General features: G+C 47.2%; 1 protein-coding gene across 1 annotated transcript; it reads left to right on the top strand.

Annotated features, from left to right (window-relative positions):
* gpc4 (glypican 4) lies at positions 1-27,726 on the top strand. Its single transcript, XM_084687232.1, has 9 exons — positions 1-728; positions 16,158-16,316; positions 21,181-21,578; positions 22,285-22,450; positions 23,030-23,160; positions 23,298-23,444; positions 23,695-23,819; positions 24,039-24,211; positions 24,379-27,726. The coding sequence occupies exons 1-9, from the start codon at positions 572-574 to the stop codon at positions 24,600-24,602; spliced, it is 1,680 nt and encodes a 559-aa protein (XP_084543358.1). The 5' UTR covers positions 1-571; the 3' UTR covers positions 24,603-27,726.
* The last annotated feature ends 66 nt before the right edge of the window (positions 27,727-27,792 follow it).

The following is a 27,792-nucleotide window of genomic DNA, read 5'->3' as shown; positions in this document are numbered from 1 at the left end:
GCTAGGCGCTTTCTCTGGACTTCAGCACGCAGACAACACGGTCTATGTCTGTGTAGCACCCACAGCGCTCTGAAGATCGCAAAAAACTTTTCGGCAACTTTCTGATTGTCCCGTCAATGTTGGATTTTAAGTCAAAGTGGATGCAAGTTTTTTGAAAAGCATTTTTCATCGTATTGCTGTTGTTTTTAGTTGGTGTACTCATTTGTGAAACATTTTCTTTTAATCCAATGTTTAGTTGCTTGCTTTATGTTTTGGAAGAGTCTGGAACTCTTACACATTGAAGACTAGAAGAAAAGCTACTTTCTGAAGGCGACATTTTTTGAACTTTCCCCCTAACCATTTTTGGTACTTAAACACTTTTACCGGTGGCCAAAGAACTGTTGTGAATGAAGAAATTGTTGCGCGAACTTTTAGAACCAGCGAAGTGCAAGGAAATCAGCGCGTTTCTCCATGAGGACACTCAACGTGGGAGTTGAAACTCTGTACTAGCTTTACAACCGAGTGCCCATTTTATTTTAAATTTTAAAACTCGAGTTTAAAACAACTCTTTTTTTTTTTTTCAAACGCCGCAATGAAAACAATGTTAGTATTTTCTACGCTATGCACATTCGTCTTGCTTTTTGTTTCGGCGAAAGCAGAGTCGAAGTCGAAAAACTGCAATGAAGTGAAGGCTGCATACAGATCCAAGGGCTTCAACGCCAATGATGTTCCTAACAAAGGGGTACATGGTGAGTTCGCAAAATACTATTTCATGAATAACTGGAAGGTCGCCTTCTTATTTACAATAACCCCAAATGTGTTCAGGCACGTGTCACAGTGTAATTGTCGCTCCCCCTATTAGGCTGGTAAGTTCTTGAAGTAGACTTGATTGAAGCATCTTCTCAGTAGTTAACAGGAATCATACCTAATATAACAATGTAATAGGCTACCTTGCGCATGTGAGAAACCAGCTTGCAAGTCTCTTCTTTGTTAGTCAATGAAGTTACACTACACAATTGGAACTTGGCCAGTAGTAAAAAGATAAGGCCTAGGCCCATCTGTGGCATACCAAGTGACAGATTTAATTGGTATTAGAGACTTGTATGAATGATGAATGGTTTATTATGTATCCCATTCCTTTAACTTAATTCAGATCTACTTTGTATGTACGCTGGTGCGTAAACCTATACTTACCAATATAGGAAACAATTGTTGCTGAATTACAACAACAGGAACTAAAGCAATATACAAACTTCAACCGCTGTACAAGCAACAGGGCCTCTGTTTACCTCCAAGCTTCCGATGGCATTGCAGTCGTGACTTTAAGGAAGTATATTGATTAAATAAATGACAGCAGTTGGCTCAAACGTTGCCTGGTTTTACAGTGCCGTTTTCGACGGTCTTTTTTAAACATTGTAACATTAGTCTACTCTGAATGGGAGTCTAGCGCTAGTAACCCCCTGTCCCCCTCCCCTTCTACCCTAAAGTTTTAGGCAGGTTATTTGTGTTACCAGTGTAAGTTCAGCAACCAGTCTACCACCCCATAGTCTAGCAAAAATAGTCAATGTTTAGGAGTTCAGCGTTATGGTAACGGAAACTGTCTTTTTTTTTTGGGGGGGGGGGGGGGGGGGGGGGGGGGGGTCTTACATGGCCTTACAGTGAAGCATTGAAAGGAGTTGAGAAGGGGGGATGGGGGTTAAGAAATTCCTCCCTATGACTCGCATACTTAAATCCCTCCCTTCTCCCGTCTTCCCCCCCTTCGTTTATTTGGGGGTACATTTCATGTTTTGCAACGTGTTGTAACGTTTTGGTCACTGGTCGATAGTTCCAGGCAGCTTGCTCTTGACTTGTAGTTTTGTTTGCATAGACAAATAAGCAACCGTTCAAATTTGGCTTTAGAAAGTTTAGAAATGGATCCAATAGACAAAACTGTTGCCAGGTACTGTTATATTTACATATCAATTAATCCTCAAGATTATTTTGTTTCACCACTGTGTTTAAATCATAAAGAGTGGTATGAAAAAAAGTCTTCAGGCAAGGCCACATATGCCTCAGGTGTTTTTTTTTCCCTTCAGAACACCTTCCAATCATGGAAAATGCTCCCCATGTCTGAATTGGCTCATTAGAATCTCAGTTGTATGGCTCCCTCAGGGTAACCAAAGACTAGTTTTTCGCATTTCACACAAGCCTGTTGGCTCTTTGTCTTGTGGTTGTATGTCATTGTCATGGAAAGCACCATTGAGTGTACCCCAACATGTCTGCATTTATTGTGGTGGATCTCTGTGTTTTGTTGTGATGGTTCTGAATGAGGGCCATTATAGAGGGCAGTTGTGTTGAGCAGGTTTCAGTGTGCTGTACGCACGTGCCTCCCCACACAATGAAGACCGGGCCCACGCCTGTCTAGGCCTTGCACAGGGCCCACCTCAACGAGCAGCTCTTTGTCATCGATAGGAGAGAGACTGAGATAATTGATCCAGAGAAAGCGACCAGGCCGTCCTGTCGTCAAAGAGGATTGGGGCTCTCCAAGCGCAAAAGAGGGACACAAAGGTCCCTTGCTCCAGGATAACAATGTTTGGCGTTGCTAGGGAGAAAACGTCCTGGAGGCTGAAGCCTAATTGAGCTCCCTCCTCTGTCTCTGGCTTTCACAGTTGTAGCACTTCACCTTGCGGCGAGTCAAAACACTCTTTCTCCTCGTTCGCTGAATGAGTCTGAGTGCGTCAGCCAGGCACCAGCACCAGCCCAACAGACGCACGCAGGAAATTAGGTCTCATCCCTGCCCTCTCCTCCAACCTGTGTGCTTTTTTCCTCCGAGTTGAATCAGCAAGGGTATTATAATAATAATTATCGTCGTTTAACAACACTGACATTTGCTGTTAATCATTCCATTCCCCACAAACACTCCAACCCTGAATCACCTGATCATCAGTGTTTATTAAACTCCAAAATTATAACCATAAATCAAAGACTGGTGGAATGTGCTTCTTATTGCAGATGTATCCCTTTTCAAACCACAAGCATCTTTTGTTATGACTCGTGGCACAGCGATAACAATGTTTGTAACCATTCCAATTAGAGATTGCTCAGTGGAATCCAGGCTAAGCTTCCATAGAAATGTTTTAATGCAATAGAAACTGTAATGGACAAACTCAATGTCTGGACATGAAGTGATACTTGGAGTAACAGCAGACTTGATGGTTAAATGCAGTCTTGATCCCATGTTCTCAATCTTGTACTCGACTCACGTGGTGCTGGTTAAGGCCTCATTTCTGATCTCCACTCAGTTGTAACGGGGTTCCCGCTGTTATTGTATTTTGAGTTGCACTGAGAATAAAGGATAACTTCTACTGACTAGAGACTGCTCTTGCCGCTCTACTCTTGTTTCTAATCTCATATAGGGAAGCCTGCATGAACCCTACGGATGACAAGAAGAACAAGCGTGTTGTGTGCATGCATATGTGTGCATGTGAGTCACGGATAGCGAATATATGTGGGTCGGATAAAATCGCTGCCTCAGTGTGTGATCGCTGGCACACATGTTGAGCAAGTGTGTGTATGTGTCAAGTGCTTTAGTGCACAGTGGTGTTGGGGGACATACTCTTCAAAAGAGACAGAAAACAGAGCGCTTAACACTGACCAGATTGGTATCTACCATGTCAACAGCTCCTCATTCCAGGGCTGCCTTCTCTCCCTCTCTTTTACTTTCTCACTCTCTCTCTTTCTCTTTTTCTTTCTATATCTGTCTTTGCTCCTCAAGCAAAAATCTGCTTTGGTTTACTCTGGGAGTCTAAGCTGACGTCATGCGTCAGGTATGGGACAATGGCAAGATCAAAGTGGAGAGAGGGCTATGGGTACATTTCCCTCTCATCTGCACGAGGAACATCCAAGCTCATAATCAGTACGGCGCATTATGGCTGAAACTCAAAGCGACTATGACCTCAGCACATTGGCTTCTCAGAGAGCCAAAGACATTCTCTGGTGGTCTCTTTCCTCCCCCCAACAGGTCTCTGTAGGTGGCTGGGTTGAGCACCCCATGCATCTTTATGGCTTGGTAAATAACGGGTTGTGTTATTGCGATGACATTCAGACGATAAGATAAGATGAGGAAACTGGGACACAGTCTGTTGAGGCTTTTATTGCTGGAGGCCAGTCTTTGTGGGAGTGTGCTTTTGGGGTCAGTCTGAATGTGTCCCACTGTTCTGACGTCTTTAATGATTAACTAATAAACTACTGGGCTAGAATCTTGTTTTACCCCTCAAGGTCACCCCTGTTAAACGTTTAAAGACGCAACCAAGCAGTTCTTTCTCTTGAATTTATTTATATGAGTATATGTCTTGATGACTGTACGTATTACCGTTTTATTCGGTTATTGTATTTTATGTGTTTGTTTTCCTATCATGACTTGGAGCAGTCGTGTCATTAGGGTGTGCTCTGTTGGCAGCTTTCTCTGGCAGTTTAAACAATTTCTGTCTCCAACTGCCATCTCACCTACCACCTGCCAGCCAGAAAGTAACTGCTCATCTTTAGTTAGTAGATAGATCATGTTGTTATAGAAACAGAAGGAATCTTAATGAACAAAACACTAATTGAAACACGTGTCTCCCCTGATTATTGTTACCAGACCAGAAGTTAATAGTTGATAACGAGTCCGCCACTTTTCATTCTGTCTCAGTGTCATGCTGCTTATGTAGTCTAAGATGCTGTTCAATATCTGTGGTCTACTTCCTGATTAGCTTAAGAGCAAACGTCCAATAATCAGAGGCTTCAAAATGGCAGCTAGATAATGAGATGGTTCCTGTTGCTCTGCCTTGGTCTGTGTATGCGGTCGGTCTCCTTAGAAACAGTTGACAAGGCTCCTGTGTGTAATTGAGTTTGGGTGTCATGAGGAAGGAAGAGGTCTTGTGAACCTGGGGCTTGCTCGGCTGCTGGAGCTGTGAGAGACAGACATTTAGTCACTTAGCAGACGTTCTTATCCAGCGACTTACAGTTAGTCAGCATAAGACAGCTTGATAATGAGATGTAGGCTGCAAACAGGAAGTGAGGCACGTAGTTGAGTGTGGACATTCGTGGCGAGGTGTAAGGCCGTGAGGAACCAGTCTGGACCGGGGCATATGGGGGCTGAGTGAGTCGGTCAGGGAGTGTGGGAGTGAGGGACTGGGTGAGAGTGAGGGAGGCGGGAAGTGAGTAATGATTAACTGGGTTAGGGTGTCTGGTGAGGAGTTTGAGAGCACGGCTGGACTGTGGAGGCCCGGGGGTTATCTCAGGTAATGTACACTGACTAACCTTGAATCTCAAGGCTCAACTCCTGTTTTAACAGTTCAAGCATGAGCTCCTCCCAGGCCACATCTGATCTTAGAGGGAGCTACTCCTTCATGAAAAATGGTTTTGGTTTTCAAAGCACCGCCGCTACACACCTAAACAGTGTAACGGGGGGAGGTGGGGGGGACACGTGTCTGGCGGTGTGCTGGGGTGGCGGGCAGCTCTCTTATCGGTTTCCTGTAGCGTGGGGCTGGGGAGGCAGCTCCGCGACCTGTGTTTCTGATGGCGCCCAGCTCTGCTCTGACCTCCGTTGCGGCTTCCTTATCACTCTTCAGAGACAAACAGCCTTATCAATCCTCCACCGAGCAAGGTCTGCTGCAGGAAGGACCCAACCCAGCGTGCAGGGTTGTGCTCTCTCCTTCTCTGCAGCTTATTCCATGTTCCCAACCAATGGGATAAGCTGGATGGTCACAAAGTTTCTGCCGGCGCTGGACAGCATTTGTTCTGCTGCATCCACAACAGCAGCTGAATGGGATCTTCTGTAGAGCAAACGTCCACACTCTTTGCCATAGCTCGGGCTTGCCCTCTTGTCCTCCCCCGCCTGCCCTCCCTCCCTCCCTCACCCCCACCCCAATCCCATGGGCCCAGTGAACGACAGATCAGTGGGGGGTGGATGCAGTGTGTAGGAACAATAGGGCACCCCCCTTTTGGCCAGTCTGCCCCCCTCCCTGCAACATTCCTAACCGGACCACCAAGACCCACACACAGGGAGCCCCCAAACTGAGAACAACAACAACAGCAAAGAGAGGAAGAAAGAGAGAGAGAGATTAACAAGAGTTTTCAGTAAATTTTGACTGACTAAGAGTTGGTGATGGAGCTAGCGTGTGACACAGGCTCGGGGAATTCAAGGGAGTTGGAAGTAAAGTAACATGGCTCCAGGCTAGATGCATGGGCTGTGACTCCCCCTCACTTATACGCCCATAAGGACACGCAGGGACATATAGCCTGTTGCTCTCAATAGCCTCTGGCCTTTATTGAACACTCATGTGTCTCACTCTCTCTCTCCTAGTTTGGCACAGAGCATGTTTCCTCATTGGGGGGGGGGGGGGGGCTGTAGCTTTATGTAGGGGACTGTGTGTATCTGAGGCGAGCTGTGAGGAATCTGGATCTGGGTTTGTGGTTTTCCACACTTGGGCTTGATGGGAGCACCCCTTGAAACTCCTTGTTAACACGTCCTGTTTGCATGCTGTTAAGTCGGCAGTCTCTTTCCCTTTCTCTCTTCCTCCCCCCTTCTTTGTGACTGACATATCAGTTCCCTCTCTCTGCCTTTTCCTCTCGAAGGAGCTGCACTCTTAACAGCTCCTGAGAGGGCTCTGTCTTTCTCCTTCCTCCCTTTATTCCCCCATCCTTCCTTCCTCACGCCTTGGTGAATCCCTCTGTTTTCCAGTTCAACATAATGGTTTACAATCACTTTCCTGCTGCTTTTTTTCCCTTCTCCACACCCTGTTGCAGAGACTTATCCTCTTCAGCACTCCCTCGCTTCCCTCCCTCCCCCCACCCTCATTCCCTCCCTATCAATCTCCCTCGCCCTTGTTAGCTATCTCCCCCTCTCTCTCTCCCCCTCTTGGTCTGTGTCTATCTTCTCCTCCGGGTTTCTCTGTGTGGGAAACTGTCCAGATGATTTTCGTGCCAAAACCGACTGCTGCTGCTGTCGTTTTCACACACACACTCGTCTCCCCCAGGCTTTGCTGTCATGCCTCAGTATACCAGCGACTTGTCGTTGTCGCTATTGTCGCACACAGACATGCCGCGGCTCCCATGCCAATGCTGTTCCAGCGTGGCTCAGATACGTTTGCGTTGCTCCACGTTGCCGTTCCCCTTTGCTGGGGAAGTCCTTTGTACGGGAGGTGGTGGGTGGTGTATATCTTTTTTTTTCTTTTTTCACTGATATGTGAGCTGCTGTGTGTCTCTTTTGTGTCGATCCCCTTGGAGCTGGTGTCACTCGGCCAGCTGTGAGGAGTGTGGAGAGAGGCTGCAGGCACTGATCCCAAACTGCAGGGTGGAGGCCGGACCCCCTGACCCTCCTAGCTGGCTGGCCCACACTCAGCCCTTACAGGCCTTCACTTCCTCACTCACTCAAGTCATCCTATTAGCCTTTAGAAGAGGCACCAAGGACAGTATGGAACTCACCGTGTAATTCAGTCTCAATTTATTGAATGCAATGATGGGGAGTATGATGATGACCAGGATGATTATGGTGATGATTAAGTTGTGAGTGTTTCCAAAGGCCTCTATGGTTGGGGAGAGGCGTTAGGGCCAAAAGCCAAGGACTCGCCTGAATGTTTGGGCTGAAACCCCAGTGCTGGGTCCAGGCCAGGTGAGATGTAATCCCTGCTAATTACTCCCAAGGCCTACATCAAGACTCCCACCGATGAGGCTCCCACTAACACTTAGCTCAGTTTTCCAAAGTACAGTCGGCCTAATAGGTCACCTAATTACCTAATCCCTCTCTCTGGAGTCTGCTCTTGAAAATATATAATATAATAATTATTTGAGGCAGAGAAGCAAAGGTCTTCTGCCCTTCTTTTAAAAACGAAATGTTTAGGCCAAACTAGAAAGCTGTAGGAGGCATTCTGGCTTTTGTAGCTCTAGGAATTTGACTGACGAGGTGATGCCATGTCTTAAAACTGGTCGTCAAAACCAAATTTAAAACATGAGCCAACAGCCGGCAATAGTCCCACTGGCTAAGGTACAATTAGAAAAAATAGAAACGTTCACAAAGGATCAAATACTTTTTGAATAAAGGCTGCAAAGCTCCCAAATCACCCAGTTGGTGAGTTTGAGGTTGGTTCTCCCTGGAAGAAAACTAGGCTTTGTGAGGAAACCAGAGACAGACATTCTGGGAGAAAGAACTCATCTACATTATGGAAGCGGCACAACCAGGCTCATATCTGCCATGATTTATTGACATTCAGTCCACATCGGTGAGGAGAGGGCCGAGGAGTCCATGACTCAAGCTCAATAAACCATTCTACCTTTAGGTTTAGGTTTTCAAGCTTCCTTTGACAGTTGGCTATGAGTGGTTTTCTTCCCACCGCCTACGCTGGGTGTCCAATTTCCTGAAGCCCAACAGGTATATCAGAATCATTGTTGCCCTTTTGTAGCTTTGAGGGCCCAGAAACCTGATCTTGTACCTGACCTCATTCTGCCTGGGGGTCTTCGCCGGGCCTGTCCTGCTTGCCTTCAACATCTGGTGGATTTCAGCTGCTCTTGGATGTCTGTTATAAACATTGTCAAAGACTTCCCTGTCCTGATGAGGGGCCTTTTACTGACTGGAATGAAATGTATTGTTTGTGTGTTAGAACTTGAAAGGCACTCATATGGTGGATCTCGTAGACGTATTGTCTTTTTTTCATTTCTTTTCATCCTTTTGTGATGTCTCTTGAACTCTAGCCTATACGTGCTGACGGTTTGCTCTAAAAACGTGTATGTTTTCAACAAAAGAAAAAAAAGAAACAGTTTCAAAAATGAATCCAGAAAGGCACAAAACACTGATTTACTGTTCCTGTGAAGCATGTTTGAGTGAGGACACATTTGTAAGCTTGACAGAAGTCAGTAGTCCATTTCTCTTGACAGCCCAACATTGTTTGTGTAAGGCTCCCATGGTAAAGCACTTGGCCTTAAGTAAATAGTGTTTTTCAGGCCCTCTTTTAAAGTCTGTTTTCATTTGTGTGCTGTGAGTTAGTGGAAAAAGGGCGGGCTACTGAATGGACGACGGGAAGATCTTTTGTGCCTCGTTCCTTTTCCTCCTCTCATCCCTTGTGATAATCACGCTGTGCTGTAACTTGTCCTCTCCGTTTGTCTGCAAAACCTCAGCCTGTCTCTGCAAAGCTGGGCGATAACACGCTCACAAACACACACACACACACACTTGTGTGTGCACGCACGCACACCCAGCCCCAGACTGCCAAGCTGGAATCCACGGCAGAGGCCCTAGATCAAACGGAGAAACTCAACAACTCCTAAAAGGCACATACCTGGAAGAAGGACGCACGGAGATATGTTGGATTAACGGTCTTAGCTTAAATCACATCCTCTGTCTCGAATGGATTCACTAGATGTTTGTTGCACAGGTTGCTAGTGCTGGTGGTTTGAGTTCTTTCTTTCAGTGATGTCATGGGTGGTTTGGCCCACCCTTGTGTCTGTGAGTAGCTGTCTGTGGTGTGTAGCTGTCTGCCATAAGAGTCCCCAGAGATGTTTGATGTTCTTTCTGTTGTACTTTTCGGCAATGAGATCCACCATTGTAAATGAACACGACATTGACACTCACATTGCCCCATGCACACACACACACTCACACACACTCACATATTAATAGTGCTTTCCCTTCAAGACAGAGGGAGGGGGGAGCTACCACCGGACCCTGTTCTCTTCAGCTGTACCAACAACCTCATCTACATTCAGACGCTACATGGGAATGAAGTTCACACTGCATTGTAATTCACAAATCTGTCACCATGTTTACCTCACGCTGGCTCAAATGCAGAGACCCGACCGTCCAGAACCGTCCTCCTATAGCATTCAGATGAGACGGGAATACAGCTGCTTCTGGTGTGAGCAGCTCCGCTGGTGAGCGTAGGCCGGTTGGTGACTTTTTAAATGTATGTGGGGAAGTTAAAATCATTGACAAAGCAGTGACCTGGGAAGTGGTGTAGGCAGGGAGCTTTTGTGTGGGGAGACAAAGGTGGAGACGCAGGGCTGGGGAGGGAGACGGGAACAGACAGAGAGCGAGAGGCCAGGGCCATGTTGTGGAATCTCCCCAGGGGCTTCTGGGTAAATGTTCATGGATGACAGCATTTTGGAATGTTCACAAATGGAGAGTTTTAATTGGCCGGAGGCCCTGACTGGCTTAGCAATCAGAGATGGACTCTAGTGGCAGGGGGTTAGGATTTATGGGTCTCAGTGTGTGTGACTGTGCACCAGTTAGAATGCATTCCTTTCTCTTCTTTTTTTTTTCTTCTTTTACAACAGGGTGTTTTAGTTGGTTAGGAAAAGATTTCATGGTAAATTTCCAAATAAATGGGGAGGGGACCTGTTCTTAGTGCTACTTGGACATATTGCTGTCAGGTAGTGTTGGGCCATGAAGTGAAGGAGAGCATACAGCTCAGTGTTAGAATGCTTTTCACCCTGGCTTCTGCTCCTTCATGTTCAGTTTTATCAATGTCGTGCCATCCAAAAAAGCAAATCTTGGCAGTTTGGTGTTTTGACAGCTGTGTTTTGTGAGAGATTTTAATCCCTGATTTATTTAAGGAAACATAATTTTCTTGCACAGATGCTTTCCATGGTCTTGCGGCTGGCTGCCTAGTTATGCTAACTGTAAAATATCTCCCCCTCCAAATTGAATTCTTCTTAACCTAAGCTTCTGAACCCATAAGGGAATGTGGAGCATTCTTCTAAATTGATTAAAAGGGGCGAGTCAAAGCGCATGTTACAAGGCAGGCTACTATTTCTCTCGGCCTGTCTGCACCCACAACTATTGAAAGGACAGTGAAGGATGTCGGTGTCTTTCTCTGACCTGGTGGCTTGGTTTTAAAGTTAACTTCCTGTCTCTCTACCCCGGCAAAGAGCGGCAGTTCGGACGCTCATTACTCGCTCAGCCAGACGATACAAAACTAATCATTAACTTTGTGTGACTTCTCTAACGACCATGTATTGAGGTTAAAGTTGTTTTCAGCAGTATCTGTTGCATTCTTGATGTACCCTTCAAATAATTGGTCACGCCACACAAATGGGTACTCCCATGCAATAAACTCTGGTATTGTATTAACATTGAGTCATGCTTTTATGCAGTCATTTTATGGTTACATAGTAATCCAAGAGAACACCCGGGACTCAAAGGACGGTCCACATGTTCTGTTTCCACATGTTCTGTTTCGTCATCGAAACAGAATGGCAGATCCACATGGTTCTGATTGGCCACAACAGAGCCACAGAGGAAGTTCTCACGTCTTCGGCGATGGTGGCTGGGGCGACAGCAGCCCGGGGTTGGCTGTGGTGTCTGTGTGCTGAAAGCTGCTTCCTGCAGCCCGCCCGCGAGGGGCTGTATGTCTGCGCGGCGTGGGATATCCTGCTCGTTAGCACACTTCCTCGTTAACGCAGCACCTGCCCTCCCCCCAGGCCGGGGGGGGGGGGGGGGGGGTCTGCCCAAAAACTCGCCCGGCGTCGAGGGGGATCCATGTGACATGTGATGATAAGTAATCATTTGCTCGTAGGTTTCGAACTCACGTTACATTGACACCCTCTCATGAGGGTGTAGCTCCATCATTTGTAACACAATCCGACACTCTTCCATACTTATTCATAAGACGGACATGCATAGACGGAGCACTCTGTTGTGTCAGTGTACCAGTCATGCGGAGTAAGCGCATTCATAAAAGTGAGACGAGGTACTCCATTGTACAGCTGCGCTTTGCTGAGTTGCTGAGTCAGAAATGCCAGGCCCAGAAGAGGAATAGAACAAGCTGAAGCTACCGTATTAATGACTCGGCCACCGACTCGGCCGCCTCCATTTTGTTTCAAACTTCTTGGCTCGTTCAGACCTGCCTGTGTCAGTCCACCCAAGGATGGGAAGCGTTATGGGGTTGTCCAAACTGCTGTAAACTTGTTGTGCCAGTATTTTGAAGGGAGGTGAGGTGGATTGGGAGAGAAGGAGAAAGTAATTCCCTGCCCTGATGATCTCCATATGAGCAGTTTAGACTCTAATAATGGTTTCCGGTTACAGGAGAACGTTGTTTAACATTTTCCCCCTTGCGGTGGTAACCTCGCAATGAGGTTTGTGTGTGTGTGTGTGCTTTTTAACATTTGCTTTTACCTTAATGTTTGAAAATGTATTAATAGAGTTCCATCTGTTTTCCAGTTGAGTGGGACAGTGGTTGCGGTCTCCTGATCAAGCTTTAGAAAGGTCTCCCTGAATATCTTGAAACGCCGTCCAAAGACATAGAGGAACACTAAGACTTTTCAGCCGGGCCTCTGTTTAACCTTTGAATCACTGCAGAAACAGAGCTGCTGGTGGAGAAGGCTTGTGTTGAGATGTCGGGTGAACGTTCTAGTGTTCCACCTTCCATTTTCACACAGAGCTCAGTATGGAAAGCTTTGTGACAGTGACTTTGTCTAGTGTTGGCTGGATTTTAAAGTGTCTCCTAGGGAAATGATTATCCCTCGGCTTGACTTGAAGTAAATGTGTATAGACATTTACGGAGGCACCTCTGAGTAGTAGGAGAAGGAGGGAGGGAGGGAGGGAGGGAGGAAGAGGTGGGGGGACAGAAAGATGCAGGAATGGTGGAGAAGAGCAGTACCTGACAACATGCTCTGACATGACAAACTGGAGAAAGAACAACCCTCTGAAAAGTAATTGCTATCATTTTAGAAATGAAATATCTAGTGGTTAGCTGTCTTTTTATCTTCCCCCTCCATTCGACTTAATTTCCCTCCCCTGTAATTCGCCTCTGCAAGGCAGTCAAGAGGTATCATACTTGGAGCAATTGGGCAAAGATGGAATCACTTTGACAGTCGACGTCACAGTCCTGTTTCTGCAACCTTGTATCAGCAGCCATGGCAACCCTGAGTCCTCAACAGACCTCTATCTCAGTCAGAGCTATGTGGAGGAGGGACCGTTGGAGCAGTCAAGGAAAAAAACAAGTAGAAGAAAAAGTTACCCAACAAATGGTCCCACTCCTCCAGCCTGGGGATAATTACAGCTCTGGATGAGGTGAGGTTGGGGGTGGGCAGGGAGAGAGGGGGTGGAGAGGGTGTTATGACTGCAGGGCGTGTAGATTTACACCAGTTTCTGTGTGAGTAATGCTCCAGGCCATGTTTACCTCCTCCGCAACCACTGTAGGGAGCTATCAGAGTGACTGACTTAAGGAAGAGAGCTTCCAGAATGAAACCTTATATTTCAGAATCTCGGGGCTGGGGTACATGACACTTTGGCAGGCAAATGACAGCGATTTACTCATAATCATGCTATTTTCGTGACATCCGTATCCTCTTTGGGTGTGCTGCTTTCATGTGTTACCTCAGCACCATTTATTGCTGCTGTAATCTTAACAGGAATCTAGTTGGTGGCTTCAGTTGTGTGTGTGTGTGTGTGTGTGTGTGTGTGTGCGCCCTCAGCCAGACAGGGGTGTGGTGTGAAGAGCGGCTGGCGGACTGTTGCTGTGATACGTTAGTGACAGACGCCGGTCGTTGGTCAGGGGGCAGGCGGGACCCCAGGGCCTCCTTCGTGGCGCTCTTTTAGCGGTCTCTGTGGCGGCTGGAGTTCAGCAGGCTACGGACTGAAATAATCCCCTGGGGAATTTATGACTTCTGACTAAGAGTGTTTGTGTGTGTGTGTGTGTGTGTGCGTGTGTGAGTCATTTTGTATCTTCTAGCTGTGTGTATATCTGTGGTCTTCAGTGTGTGTTCATCTCTGGTTGTTTGTGTGGGCTGTAAGGCATGTGTGTATGTGTGTTTGTGTGTGTGGTGGGTGAACTTGCTGGTGGACAGAGGGGTCAGGGGACAGGACCTCTCTCAGAGGAGTGGCTGTTAACCTTTCACCCTGGCGGTTAAGCCTGCAGGGTGGTGAGGGTGAGGTGAGCGGGGGGGGGGGGTTCCGTCTGGGCCAGTCAGGGCCACATGATGGCAGGCAGAGGGGGCGGTGTGGTGTCTAATCTGGTTTTTGTCCACCATGCATTTTCACCTCCCCCACCATCCTTCCTGAGAACCCTGTTTAGAACGTCAAAGGGAAGTGACTTATTTTATGAGGCGTTTAAAAGAGAATGGTGGTCGCCCACAAAGGAGAAGCAGGGAGCACTGATGAATAACATGACACACAGTCACATGTTTGTTTACAAGCTTATGTTCTCTTGTTTTGACCACCATAAATACTCATTTCTCCTTTTGATTGACACTTGAACAATGCCACCCCTTGGATCCCCATGTAATGAGGGAGCGAGACAAACGAGGTCTTTGAAGAGTCTCACATCTGTGACAAAGTGTTTTACCCAGCTCCTTCCCCCCCCACACAAAGGCTCCTGGGATGTCCCTCCGTCACCCTTCACATCCACTGATAACGAGCAATAGATTCCTCATAAGGCATCATGAGAAGGATTGAGCGTTTCAAACCAAAGCCTTCTGTAGTCCCAAGTTATTGAATGGGCATTATGGGTCTTCCATTTCCCAATTGATTCGTGGGGATTTGAGTGGCAGGCTGCCTTTATGCCTGATGCACTTTACCTCATGAAAGGCATTTCAATTCAGAGACAGTCACATAAAATATATGTCGGGTTCTCATTTGTACACTGTGACTACTGCTGGTTTCCTCATGGATGAATCCCTTCAGAGTGTATATGCTGCTGTGGCAAGCAGGGGCCCTGGTGGAGTGCTGACTGAATAGCTGTGTGTGTAGATAGTGTGTGTGTGTATAGGTAGTTTGTGTAGTGTGCCCACTGCTTATTTTGGGTCGCTCTCCCCTCCAATCATGCTGGTACAAAGAGGTATGTGTTGGGCAGTGATGCGATGTGTGAATGTGTTTAGGTAGTGGTTGCCAAATCTGTGTGTGTTGACCTTGTCCCTGAAATATGGGGACTAGTTTGGTGGCGTCTTCCCTTCTATTTGGTGCAATCTGAAGAGATTCATATTTGAATATAGTCTAAGCTGCTCTCAAACTCGGCACGCTCAGTTTTTTTTCTGTCTTCCTATTTTGTATTGACAGTTGCTTCTGTGTCTTATGTATGAGGTGGTTATTTGTATTTTTGTATGTTAATTCTTGCGTAACTGATCAGGATGTTTGTGTGGCGTGTATCCACAGGAAACATGTTCATCTCACACTAGTCTAGCTGTTGGGGGGGCTGAATAGGAATTAAGAGATGTCAGTCTTTTATTAACATCCCACATTGGTTTCTTGTTCTGCGGCCAAGTGTCTGCTAGCTCCAGCCTTACGGCTCATAGACTTTCATTTAGTATGAAAAGGTGGGGACTTCAGTTGAAAATGTTCTCTGTGCAGGAAAGCAATGGGTTGCCCGTGACGACGGTGAGGAGGCTGCCTGTGCAGGCGCGTAGGCCCCGGGTCGCTTGGCGCAGGCGAGGAAAACCAAACAGGCTCATGGAGCCTGGGCAGAGTGAAAGGACCCCTGTGTTCTCCCCAAAGTCCAACAGCCGTGTTTAGAAAGAAAGAAAAACAAAACATTATTGCAGCTGCAATTTAGCATTGGGCCTCCTCTACCCATGGCCGACCTCACCCCCGTGTTAATGTGATGTTGAGCTCACGCCGACCACCCCTTTGTCAGACACTTGTTCTAATTCCAGAGGGCTGGGTTACATTTTGAACGGTCACTTTGTTCAGTTGGAGAAGGCAGAACGTCTTGTGACAGTGTCTGCCCGGAGCTTGTCAGCTTGTTCAATATCCTGGTTTCTACCTTTCTGCGTAGTTGAAGCCTAATGTCAGTCCAATCCCCAACCCCCCCCCCCCTCTCCCTCTCTCTCTGGGATACACACTGTCAGTCTCCTATGAGAAGCAGCTGTAGAGGTGCAGTGGAGAGCGTCTGAACTAACCGGGGCTCAGAGCCGCTCATGTGGGCAGAATCGAATGAATGAAACTGAAAAACACGTAAATCAGCATTTCTCCTCTGATGTGAAAACGAGATGCCACTGAAGAATTCTTGTACCATAGCCGGGATGGACAATATGTGCTTGCCGCACCTGAATGTGTGTTGGTATGCACTTGCTTGTGTAAGAAGGGTCATGATGGAGGTCTTGAAGTGTGTGTGTGTTATGTGTGTAGTGCGTGTAATGAAGCTATAGAAGTTTGTGTGTGTGTTTTACGTGCGTGTAATGGAGGTATAGAGGTCTGATGTGTGTGTAACCCTGTGCTCCGCCCCCTGCAGGAGCTCCGCTGAAGGTGTGTCCCCAGGGGGTGTCCTGCTGCACCCTGGAGATGGAGGAGAAGCTGAGTCAGCAGAGCCACTCGGACCTGAAGGCACCAGTCTCCCACCTCAGCAACAACCTCCAGACTACCTTCAAACAGAGACATAGCCACTTTGACCGTAAGGAACACACACACACACACGAGTCATGTTGTAGCTTTCACTCCTAGGCGAACTCAAACATTTCCCTGCCAACACGCATACACACACACACAGAGTATTGGGCTGTTGATCCCTTGCTTATCTCCTACTGCCAGTCAATGCTCAGTCTTCAGAGTTGCGGCCCTTGTGCAGCGAGGTTTTGACAGACACTCCCACCTGCCAGAGCAGAGACACCCAGTCTGTGTGTCTGTCGCTCGGCCCCTCCACCTGTCTCTCAACGTCTACGTCCTGGGTCCCCATCTCCCCCTCTCCAACCTCTCCACCCTCTCCACTCTCTCCCCCCTCTCCACCTTATCCCCCCTCTCCACCCTCTGCTGGCCTGCTGGGGGAGCCAGGCATGCTCCCAGATGGACCGCGCACACGCTCACAGGGCCCGTCTTGCACATACTTCCTGTTCTGTGTGTTGCGCTGGATCAGGTTTCTCCTGTAGGGAGGATACATGGGAACATGCAGCAGTGCTGAGTCACTGGGGAAGGGGACAGTCTTGTCACTGTGCTGAGTCACTGGGGAAGGGGACAGTCTTGTCACTGTGCTGAGTCACTGGGGAAGGGGACAGTCTTGTCACTGTGCTGAGTCACTGGGGAAGGGGACAGTCTGGTCACTGTGCTGAGTCACTGGGGAAGGGGACAGTCTGGTCACTGTGCTGAGTCACTGGGGAAGGGGACAGTCTGGTCACTGTGCTGAGTCACTGGGGAAGGGGACAGTCTGGTCACTGTGCTGAGTCACTGGGGAAGGGGACAGTCTGGTCACTGTGCTGAGTCACTGGGGAAGGGGACAGTCTGGTCACTGTGCTGAGTCACTGGGGAAGGGGACAGTCTTGTCACTGCTGGAGGGCTCCCAGGGCCGCCCCCCCCCCTAGGCAGTAGCTGAGGAGGAGGAGGGGGGGTAGATACTGGGGCAAGGAAGGGTGGAGAGAGTGATGGGATGATTGTGATCAGAAACACACACACTCCCGCCACACGAACACACAATGTCATGTGTTCTCAGCCCCAAGTCTTCAAATGTTTTGCTTGGGGTTTGGGACGTGTAGTGAAAGACCTTAACACGAGGGGGGTAGGGGGGTGAGAAAAGGATAGTCAGTTACATGGAGCATGTGTATTGCAGCCAGATGTGAACAGGAATTTGACGTGTTGGAATGCAGTGGCTGCTTGAGCTTTCTCTCCCTGCCTCCCTCCGTTTCTCTCTCACTGCCCTTTGTCCCATCACTCTTTTTCTTTCATTCCTCTTTCTCCACACTTTTCACTCTGTTCTCCCCCCGTCTCCCTCCAATGCTCTTTCTTTTCCATGTCACACAATTCACTTCATTTCTCTTTCCTTCTTCTTTCTGCTCATGATTTTATCTCCTGTTATTATGACTGCTAGCAACCACTTTTCTTCTTGTTATTTGACTGCCCATTTCTCTCTCTCTCTCTCTCTCTCTCTCTCTCTGTCTCTCTCTCTGTCTCTGTCTCTGTCTTTGTCTCTGTCTCTCTCTCTCTCTGTCTCTCTCTCTCTCTCTGTCTCTCTCTCTCTGTGTTAGCTGTTAGATGTGGGCTACCCTTACAAGCCCTGCTGTGCTCTCTCCTCCACCTGGAGTATGAGACCAAGATTAGGTGGCAGGCTCAGGTTTCTTTCCCAAAATTTCCTGTTCTCACGTTGAGCTGACTGGAGCAGGCACTTCCTCCTGACGGATCCACGACAGGAAGTGGGTTGCATTGTATTTACAGCGACTGGAGATGGTAATGATGATGACGCAACCTAATTGCTCATTTTCACCAGTATACATAGGAATAAACACAGCTGCATAGACATAGGAGTGCACACACACAAACAAACTCAGGAAGTGGTGTGTGTGTGGTTAAGCAGACTCCTCGTCATGCGCCTGGAGGTAGGAGTCATGGCCAATTAAGCGCTGGGCCAGAAATAGTTCCCACTCTCCATTGGTCAGGATTTGTCCCTGTCTGTCTGTCCAGTTGCACTGACCCTGTCCAGTGCTGCTATGTCTGGGAGTTAAGCACTGGGATTAAGCCTTCCCTGCCCCCCAGACACACACACACAAACACCCCCCCCCCCCCCCTTCCACCCACCCACACATCAAGACCCATCCATCCCCACCACTGCAGCCTGCTCACAGCAGGAGGGATGGAATCCCAGAAGAAAAGGGAGAAGCTCAAGGACTAATTGGCACAAATAGGATGCAATTACTGCCTGGGTTGGTACTGGGAGGAGCAGGGTTTATGGTAGCTGGAGGAGGAGTAGGGGGTGCGGGAGGGCAGGGGGAGGAGATTGGGGGGAGTGTAGGAGGAGAAGGGGGGGGGGGGGGTTGACAAGGTCCAACATGAAGGGAAGGGGGGGTGGGGCGGGAGGGGAGGGGAATGGTCAACTCTTTTCATGGAGTGATGGATTGTGACCACCATCAGGGCTCTTGAGTGTCATGTGGAAATGCAGAGAAATGTTGAGAAAGAGCGAGGGAAAAGGACAGGAGAGAATATAGAAAGTCTTGGCGGTCATCTGTCTCTTTGTCCAACATGATTCTTGGTTGTCAGGAGGACTTTACTCACGCACACTTCCACTAAGGCTCCTTCCTTCTCCCTGCAACCTTTCACCCACATTTTCTTAAACCAATGGCTGCAGCGGCACATTTTTTGATGGAAAAATCCAGAGGGAGCGAGCAGCTCTGCGGCCTGTTGGCAGATGGCTGGATGTCATAAACCGTTTTTAATGACGATGCAAGATGCTTGTGTAACGCTGGTCTCATACAGGCCCTTAACTTCAGCCAGAGAACCCCCCCCCCCCACCCAGTCTCCTAAATGAAAGTTAGTAACCTGAGGAAGGTTTGTGACACCTCATATGACACGTCTCATGATGCTACCGAGTGGGATGTGTTGGTTCATTAGGAGGGCTGAACAGACAGAAGACGGAAGTACAGTCTCTCCTCCTCCTCGTCCCATGTCTCCTTTCACTGACTTTAAACTTGTGGCTACTATGACATTCCATAGAGGTGGGGGGAGCTTTTGTTTTAATATCTGTGAATGGAGTGTGGAGCTGGCTGCCCTCTCGCCTGTCTTTGTGTGTGTGTGTGTGTGTGTGTGAGGGGTGGGGTGGGGCCTTGGGGGGAGGTAAATGGAAGGGCTGCAGTGTTTCCGGTATCCTTGGCGACACAGTGGGGATTTGGAGTTAAAAAAGCCCTCAACTTAACCCGCCCCAAACCACCCCCGCCTTGCCTTAGCCCCTCCCCAGGTTTTTTTTTTTTTTCTTTCTTTTTAGTGTGTCAGTCTGAAGTGGAAGTGACAGCACTGCTTCGGGACTGTGTGTGTGTGTGTCCTAGTCACAGATTCAGGAGCGTTTGGTGACTCCCTCAGAAAGAGCATGGGAACTTTACATTTCAAAGCGGAACAGAGGGCACCCAGAGAAACTGCAATGGGACAGAAGTTTTGTGTATACAAGGAGCAGAAGGAGGGAGAGTTCAGTCCACACAAAGACTGAAAGGGGTGTGTGTATGCGTGTGTGCATGCAAGAGTGAGGTGATTCTTTTTTTTTGGGGGGGGGGGGGTGGAATTTTCATTTTGTTCAGATTAAGAAAGTGGGGGTGGTGGGGTGGGGTAGGGGGGGTGATCGTGGGAGAGGGGGGCTGGATTATTTGGGGTGGAGGGGGGGGGGGGGTGATGGACATTCCTCAGGATGAAGTAGGTCATTGTTCCCTGTCTCTAGTGAAGAGAGCCCTCTGAAGGAACTGATGAAGAGAAAGCAGTAGAGGGAGAGAGAGATGTGGGGCTGGAGGGGGGTACAGGTCCCCCACTCGGGGAGGGGACGGGCTGCATTATTCAGTAATCCTATTGAAAGACCCTCTGAGGGACAGACCAAGAGAAGCTGGGAGAAAGGAAGGCCAATGGAATGTGACAACACAGAAATGCCATTGATGGTGCGGCTTGATGTGGAGAGACGTTTCTGTTGAATGGTGTAGTCTACAGGGACGAGGCAGCTCTGCTCCCATGCTCAGCCTTCAGCCACACTGCCTGAAAGAGACTCCCCCCCCCCCCCCAAACTCTTCTTCCATTTCCAACTGTTTCTCTTCCCAGGTTTTAGGACTTCTGCTGAAGTCAGGAATCCAGGATAGGTCAACTGGAATAAACATCAGCCTGTTTTGATTGTCTCCCGGGCAGGTTGTTCTGCCGTCCATGGCAGTGTTCCCTGCTGTCGTATATATGGTTGTTTGTGCTTCTTCAAATCTTCCTCTCCCTCTGTCATAGAAATGACAAGGTTGAAAACATCTCTAAAACAACCATCTTTAATGTTTTTCCGTTCTTTGTTTATGGAAGTGTGTACAATGTTTGTTTTGTATACAATCACAGTGTCTCTCAAAATCTTGTTATATTTACAAGCCCACAGATAGATATAATTAAATCTGTCTAATTTCAGATTTTTTACATGAAAAGTTGATTAATTTGTGTGTAGCAAGTGTAATGGAGGTATGTACATAGTTCAAACATGCCTTGTTCAAACAGGTCTAGTGAGTAGATGGTTTTGAGATAATCTGATCAAACCAGCCCTCTGTCCACATATATGGAGCAAAGTTTGTATTTATATATATATATATATATATATATATATATATATATATATTTATATATATATATATTTATATATATATAATTATTGTCAAGGGGACATTTTATAGTCCCAACATAAAATCACAGAACCCCCAAACCCCACAGTAAAAGTCTCTATTATCTAATTGGGTTTAAAAATGAAGCCAAGCCTATTCCATCTTAAATATTATTTATCTTGATAGCCAAAAGCCAATGTTAATACTTTACCACTTTTCTCTTGTTCTTCTTCTAAGAGTTTTTCCGGGAGTTGCTGGAGAATGCCGAGCGTTCTCTGAACGGCATGTTTGTCCGCACGTACGGCATGATGTACGTCCAGAACGCGGAGCTCTTCAAGAACTTCTTCCAGTCGCTGAAGCGCTACTACGTGACCGGTAGCAGCGCCGTCAACCTGGACGCAATGCTCTCGGACTTCTGGGCCGACCTCCTGGAGCGCATGTTCCGATTGGTCAACGTGCAGTACGAGTTCAGCGACTCATACATGGAGTGTGTCAGCCAGCACACCGACCAGCTGCAGCCTTTTGGAGACGTGCCACGCAAGCTCCGCCTCCAACTGACCCGGGCCTTTGTGGCGGCACGCACCTTCACGCGCGGCCTGTTGCTCATGCCCGAGGTGGTCAACAAAGTCTCCACGGTAAGAGAACGGGTGGGTGATGTGACGCGTGTGTGTGTGGGGGGGGGGGGGGGGCAGTGGTGAGTCAGCCTATAAGGACCTGAGGGAGTACACAGTACCACTAGCTGTGTATGGGCTGAGCAGGATCTGGGTGTTGGGGGATAACATGCAGCCAGTAAAGCTGCGACCACACAGACCCCCCCCCCCCCCCCCCCCCCTCATCCGCAGGGCCCTCTGTGCTGTCTCAGCAGGTGTGGTGACTGCAGGTGAAGTATGACAACATAATGCAGGGGGACAATAAATAGTGAACTCCATATCCCAGGGTTTTTCTGACCTCTGTCTCCGTTGGGGTGGAAACACTGTGTGTGTGTGTGTGTGTGTGTGTGTGTGTGCGTGTGAGAGAGAAAAGAGAGGGCTGAGCAAAACGTGTGGTCACTCAGGCATAACGGTTTTACAACAGTCCTGGCAGGATGGTGTGTGTGTGTGAGTCACTAATCATTAGCTGCTGCACATTGGACTCCTGCTATAACCCTTCAACCACCACTCTGCCATGGTCTGATTGATATTATAAGGAGCAGAGCTTGAGAACATTTGATTTATTAAGGCTCCAGTGTGTCAGTTTGTCTGTTTTTGGCAAGTAGGACCAAATAAAAGGAGCTGTGGATACATTCACTGTCTTTCTACATTCCATTGGTAACTGACCCCTCCCTCCCTCCCTCTCCTCCAGGTGAGTGCCTCCCCCAGCTGTGTGCGAGCAGCCATGAAGATGCTGTACTGTCCATACTGCTCTGGCCAGGTGGCCCTGAAGCCGTGTCAGAACTACTGTCTCAACGTGATGCGGGGGTGCCTGGCCAACCAGGCGGACCTCGACACCGAGTGGAACAACTTCCTGGGTAAGAGGAACAATGACTATACTTTATTACTAGAATGAGTCTTAAAGGTTCTTTGACTTGGCATACAGGTGGCTTACTGTTTGGGGGTTTTGCCTTTTGTCCTGTGAATTACTGTCCCAACTGCCATGGCTGGTATCTTATCATTAGTTTTATGGGAAGTGTGTGTGTGTGTGCGCGCGTGTGTGTGTGCGCGTGTGTATGTACTTGCATATGTACGCATGTTTCAGCCTGTATAGTCACAGTTTACTTTCTCCTGAACCTCTTTTCCTCACTAGGGGGGTGTCTGCTGCCTCCTTGTGTAGCAGCTTGAAGCCTTCATTTAGGTGCCTTGTTCAGCACCCCCAACCGTTTAACGACCCCCCTTTCAGCAACACACTGAGTAGCCTGCTGTGTGCTCCCCCCTGGTGGTAGAAGTGGGGATCATCAACACAGGGATCATTAGAATTTACATTTGAAAGAATTTGAAAATTTGAAGAAACAACATCCTTTACCCAAAGCAAAGTGATAACTATGTGGTTGTATATACATTTATGTTACAGAGCAGCAATTTCTAATCATGTGTTCGTGGCTGTGTTTCAGATGCCATGCTCAGCCTCGCTGACAGACTGGAGGGGCCCTTTAACTTTGAGTCTGTCATGGACCCCATCGACGTGAAGATCTCAGAGGCCATTATGAACATGCAAGAGAACAGCATGCAAGTTTCACAAAAGGTAGTTGTCTAATCTGTTTAGTAGAGACAGTGTGTGTCTTTGTGTGTGTGTGTGTGTGTGTGCGTGTGTGTGTGTGTGTTCGTACACATCTTTGCTTTGTGAGTTTGTGCATGTGACTCACTCCAACCTCTACACAGGTCTTCCAGGGGTGTGGCCAGCCCAAACCCAGCATGGCCTTCCGTAGCCGGCGCTCCGTCAAGGAAACAGGATTCACCGGGCGCTTCCGTCCCTACAGTCCCGACGCCAGACCTACCACTGCCGCAGGGACCAGCCTGGACAGACTGGTGAGGGACATAGTCCAGTTCTCTACTACTGAGCAACACCTGTCACAAACACCCATACTAATGCAGTAGAGCAGAGCTGCCCCTCCCTGTTCATGGACAGCTACGCTACTGTTGGTTTTTGCTACAGAACAGTAGCTCTCCAGGAACAATGTTGGGCAGCCATGGCGTTGGCAACATACTTCAAAGTCAAATATGGACACTGTGTAAATTGGGCACAATTGCTGATCCGTTTGCCGCCTACTCTTTCTAGGTAACGGACGTGAAGAAGAAGTTGAAGCATGCTAAGAAGTTCTGGTCCACGCTGCCAGACACAGTGTGTGTTGGGGAGAGGATCACCCTCGGAGACGACTGTTGGAACGGAACCGCTAAGAGCAGGTGAGGTGCCCCATGTTACCTTAGAGAGAGAGAGACATAGAGAGAGAGACATAGAGAGAGAGACAGAGAGAGTCAGAGATAAGGTAAGATAATCCTTTATTAGTCCCACAGTGGGGAAATTTGCTAGATCATAGAGAGAGACAAAGGGAGAGACGAGTTTTTATGCCACCCTCTGTCGACATGGAGATTATAAAATACATTTTTGCCTCTCTGTTTTAGATACGAGTCTGTCGTCATGGGTAATGGGTTGGCCAATCAGGTGTCTAACCCTGATGTGGAAGTGGACATCACAAAGCCAGACATTGTGATTCGCACCCAGATTGCTTTGTTGAAGGAAATGACCAGCTGGCTCAAGGCTGCTCACAGTGGCAATGACATCTCCATTGACAATGGTAAGGAATAAGTACCAACGGCCATTACCAGGCATGCTTTCCTGTGCTTATCCTGCAGTCTCTGCAGCATACTGACTCTGTCTCTCTCTGTCTCTCTGTCTCTCTCTCTCTGTCTCTCTGTCTCTGTCTCTCTCTCGCTCTGTCTCTCTCTGTGTGTGTGTGTTCAGATGAGGATGCGAGCGGAGGAGAGGAGAGCGGTAGTGGCTGTGACTCCCCGTCCTGCGAGGCTGACCGGGACATTTACTTCTCGACTCCTCCTAACCCAGTCAAGCCCCGCGTGGTCCCCGTAGTCCACAAGCAGCCAGAAGCCCCCGCCAGCGTCGCCACGGCACCCAGCAGCATGGCCCTTTTGGTGTTTGCCCTGGCCATGCTCGCCCCCCTCTGGAGATAAAACTGACCAGCGAGGGGGAAAAGAGAGAGTTAAAAAGAAAGAAAAGTGAGACAGACGGAGAGAAAGGGGAAAACTGTCAGAGAGACATTAAATAAGACTGCCTTCAGGACCTTGGTCTGTTTCCCATCGGGGGGGAAGACTCTTGAGTTATTAATATTATAATAACTTCACTTTAAAAATGTTTGTTTGTTTGTTTTTATAAAAATGGACATCAGTGTACAGTGATACAATATTCTTCCAAAATGTTTTTGCTCATATTATCCCGATTTTAAGTTCCACCCCCTTGTCACATCACCAACAGTGTTTGAGTTTGAGCATTATATCCCACTATTCATAGTTTAATTGTTACCCTTAAATGGGTGTTATTCTGATTTATTCGAAAAGGAAGCAGTGCGCGGTTCGTATGAATGTATTGAGTACCTGTGTTGGGGTCTGTGCGTCTCTCTGTGTAGTGTGTTCTTGCATGTGTGTGTGTGCTTTTCTGAATCTATTCACCAATGCGTTTCCCTTATGAGATCAACCAAGGAATGATGTAGCATGTACTCATGTTTTGGTGTGCATGTTTGTGTGTGTGCTTGTGCTTCCTTTTTAGTCATTGGCCATATGTTTGGGCTGGTCAGGGATGGGGAAACAAATACCTGACAGGAGCAAAACGACATGTCTTGAAGCTCTGGACCGGTTTTCAGAGCAAGACAGAACAGAAATCAGGTTGCTCTGTGAAAAATACAATGAATGAAGCACCAGTGCTAACATTGACATGGTTTGGAAGGAGGAGAGCCTGGTTGATGAGGGTTTAGTGCTCTCTGCATGCCCATGCTGTGCATACAATTCAGTATGTATGAGTAAGGAAGTGAGGAGTATCACATCCCAGGTGTCCGACCTGTATTTACACTCAACTGGTTCACTGAGTTCATACCTCATGTGTGTTTTTTAGTCCTTTTTAAACTAGCAGTGTTGAAATTGAAAGTGTCTGATGGAGTTGGAAAGGTGGGGGAGGAGTCCCAACGTAGCTTAAAACAGAGAACAGAGAGAGGAGGGACTCCCCTGTCATGACCCCTAAAGAAGGTGAAGTTAACACTTGCCAGGCCTGGAGCCCTGGGGCACAGTCAGTCTGATAGGTTGAGCTCAGAGCAGACTGTACAGTCTTGCGTGTTTGATAAAGGAGTGGCCTTGACAGGGAGGGGCTTACATGTCCAAAATGTTTGAGATGAATCAGAAAAGAGAGAAACAAAAGGCAACGCTGATTCAAATTGGAGAAGAGTGAAACGTGGATGGTATAAAATAAAATTGTAACAGGGTTTTATGTGGAGGATGTGGTCTAATTGTTAGTCATTGTTGGATATAAATATATATATTCGGTACTACAGTGAATTTTACAGCTAGTTTTAGGAACTGGTGGGAGGGGTCTGTGTACAGGACAGATGAGCTTTTGGGGCATTTCTTTGTCCTACATAGACATTTACCTCTTTACTCTGATTGATTGACATCTCTTTTTGAGATGTTTTAACTTACAAAGTTTGTCAACCAAGGTCCCTTCTTACATCCAATTGTTTCAAATTCTTTGTTTTTATGTGCATATCAATTTGATACCATCCTGTCTGATTTGTACAATGAAACATTGTTTTTGGCTACTTCTCATTGTATGAAAAGAACATAGTTAATAGTGGCAGGAAATCTCAGATCATCTCTAACGTCAGTTGAGATGTCTAGGTGTTCCAAGGTGGTGTCACTGAGTTTCTTTTATCGGATGACTTGACAAGCACAACAGTTTCTTGTGGTCCAGAAAGTCATGGATATTTTATTTTTCACATTACCCTCCAGTTGCTCTTGTACAGTAAATTATGTAATTGCATGTTTATTTTAAAGCATTTACAAACATGGTTCTAGAAATGACAAAAATATCTGAAAAACACAGTATTCAGAATGTATTGATATGCATATTTGTAGATGAAAAGATATTAATAATTTTTACAAATTAACAGAAATATTTGTATGGCTATCAGATTACCTGTTTTACATATGAATTCTGTAAAAGAAACAGATTTGCATGTCTGCAGGTTTTCGTAACCATATTGGCTGATTGTATGGTATGTATGGTGATGTCTGGACAGGGCTGATTTCTTTAGACATTTTGTGCCTCTTCTTTGGTTCATCCTTGTGCCAGAAGCATCTTTGACTTCATTTATATTGTACATTTAAAGACAGCTTTAACCCCTAATGACATATTGCCCCCTAGAGTTATGATTGGCCAGTCAAGAGGGCTCGAAAGTATCTAGGACATAAGAGAGTACGCCATGAAAGGGACCTCATACATACCTATGCCCACACAAAATATCTATGCTGTCAATTGACAACTCACATGGCTTTACTTCTTGTCCTACGTTGAGGTACTCAACCTATAACATCATCTTGTATACATGTTTTCAATCGGTTGTGCTTGTTTGTGTCATTAGGGGAACTTATGGGGTCTCTTATCAGACTCATTTTTCAAACCTAACCAATTTGTGTGTGTGTGTGGGGGGGGGGGGAGGGCAAGGATGGTAAATGTCAGTGCTTGAGGGTCTTTTCCAACCAACAGCTCTGCTGGCCAGGCAGGTTTTGCTTTTTATTTGATCTTTAACAGGACAGCCATATCGTGAGAGCTGCCATCCTGTAGGTTTTTGCTCCTTGCCCAGTACTACTAACCTGATCCATCTTATCAACCAGCTCCTTATTATAACTAGATATGTTACATTTAGGGTTGGAGCAGAAACCTAAAGCATGGTAGCTCTCCAGGAATGTGGTTGGGCAGGCCTGATCAATAATATGGAGCACCTTTAGTTCTGGGAGAGATAAATATGGATGAAGTTGGTGGGCAAGATACTCCTTCATCTGACTCTGGTCCTCAGAACGCCTCTTGCCAGAGGAAAAGAGACTGAAAAAAATAAAACAAAATGTGTAAATATTTGAGCTGCCGTTTTAGAAGTCTCTGAAAGAGGCCATAACAATCCATACAATTTTTACTCTGAGAATCTCCTAAATGTTATGATAAAAACAAGAATGACATAGAAGATCAATTGTAAAAGAAAGGTATATTAAACAACATTTCCTGGTCTTGTTCAAATAAAGACTGCCAATATTTAAATTGTTTTTGTATTTTTCACATCATAATACATTTTCCTGTCTTGAATTATTATGCGTTGTGCAGTCA

This window comes from Hypomesus nipponensis, chromosome 1, assembly GCF_054491055.1.
Source record: "Hypomesus nipponensis isolate SF chromosome 1, ASM5449105v1, whole genome shotgun sequence".
In the NCBI taxonomy this organism is placed as follows: domain Eukaryota; kingdom Metazoa; phylum Chordata; class Actinopteri; order Osmeriformes; family Osmeridae; genus Hypomesus; species Hypomesus nipponensis.
The sequence above is the reverse complement of the archived record's forward strand: the minus strand, read 5'-3'. Positions and strand labels throughout refer to the sequence as shown.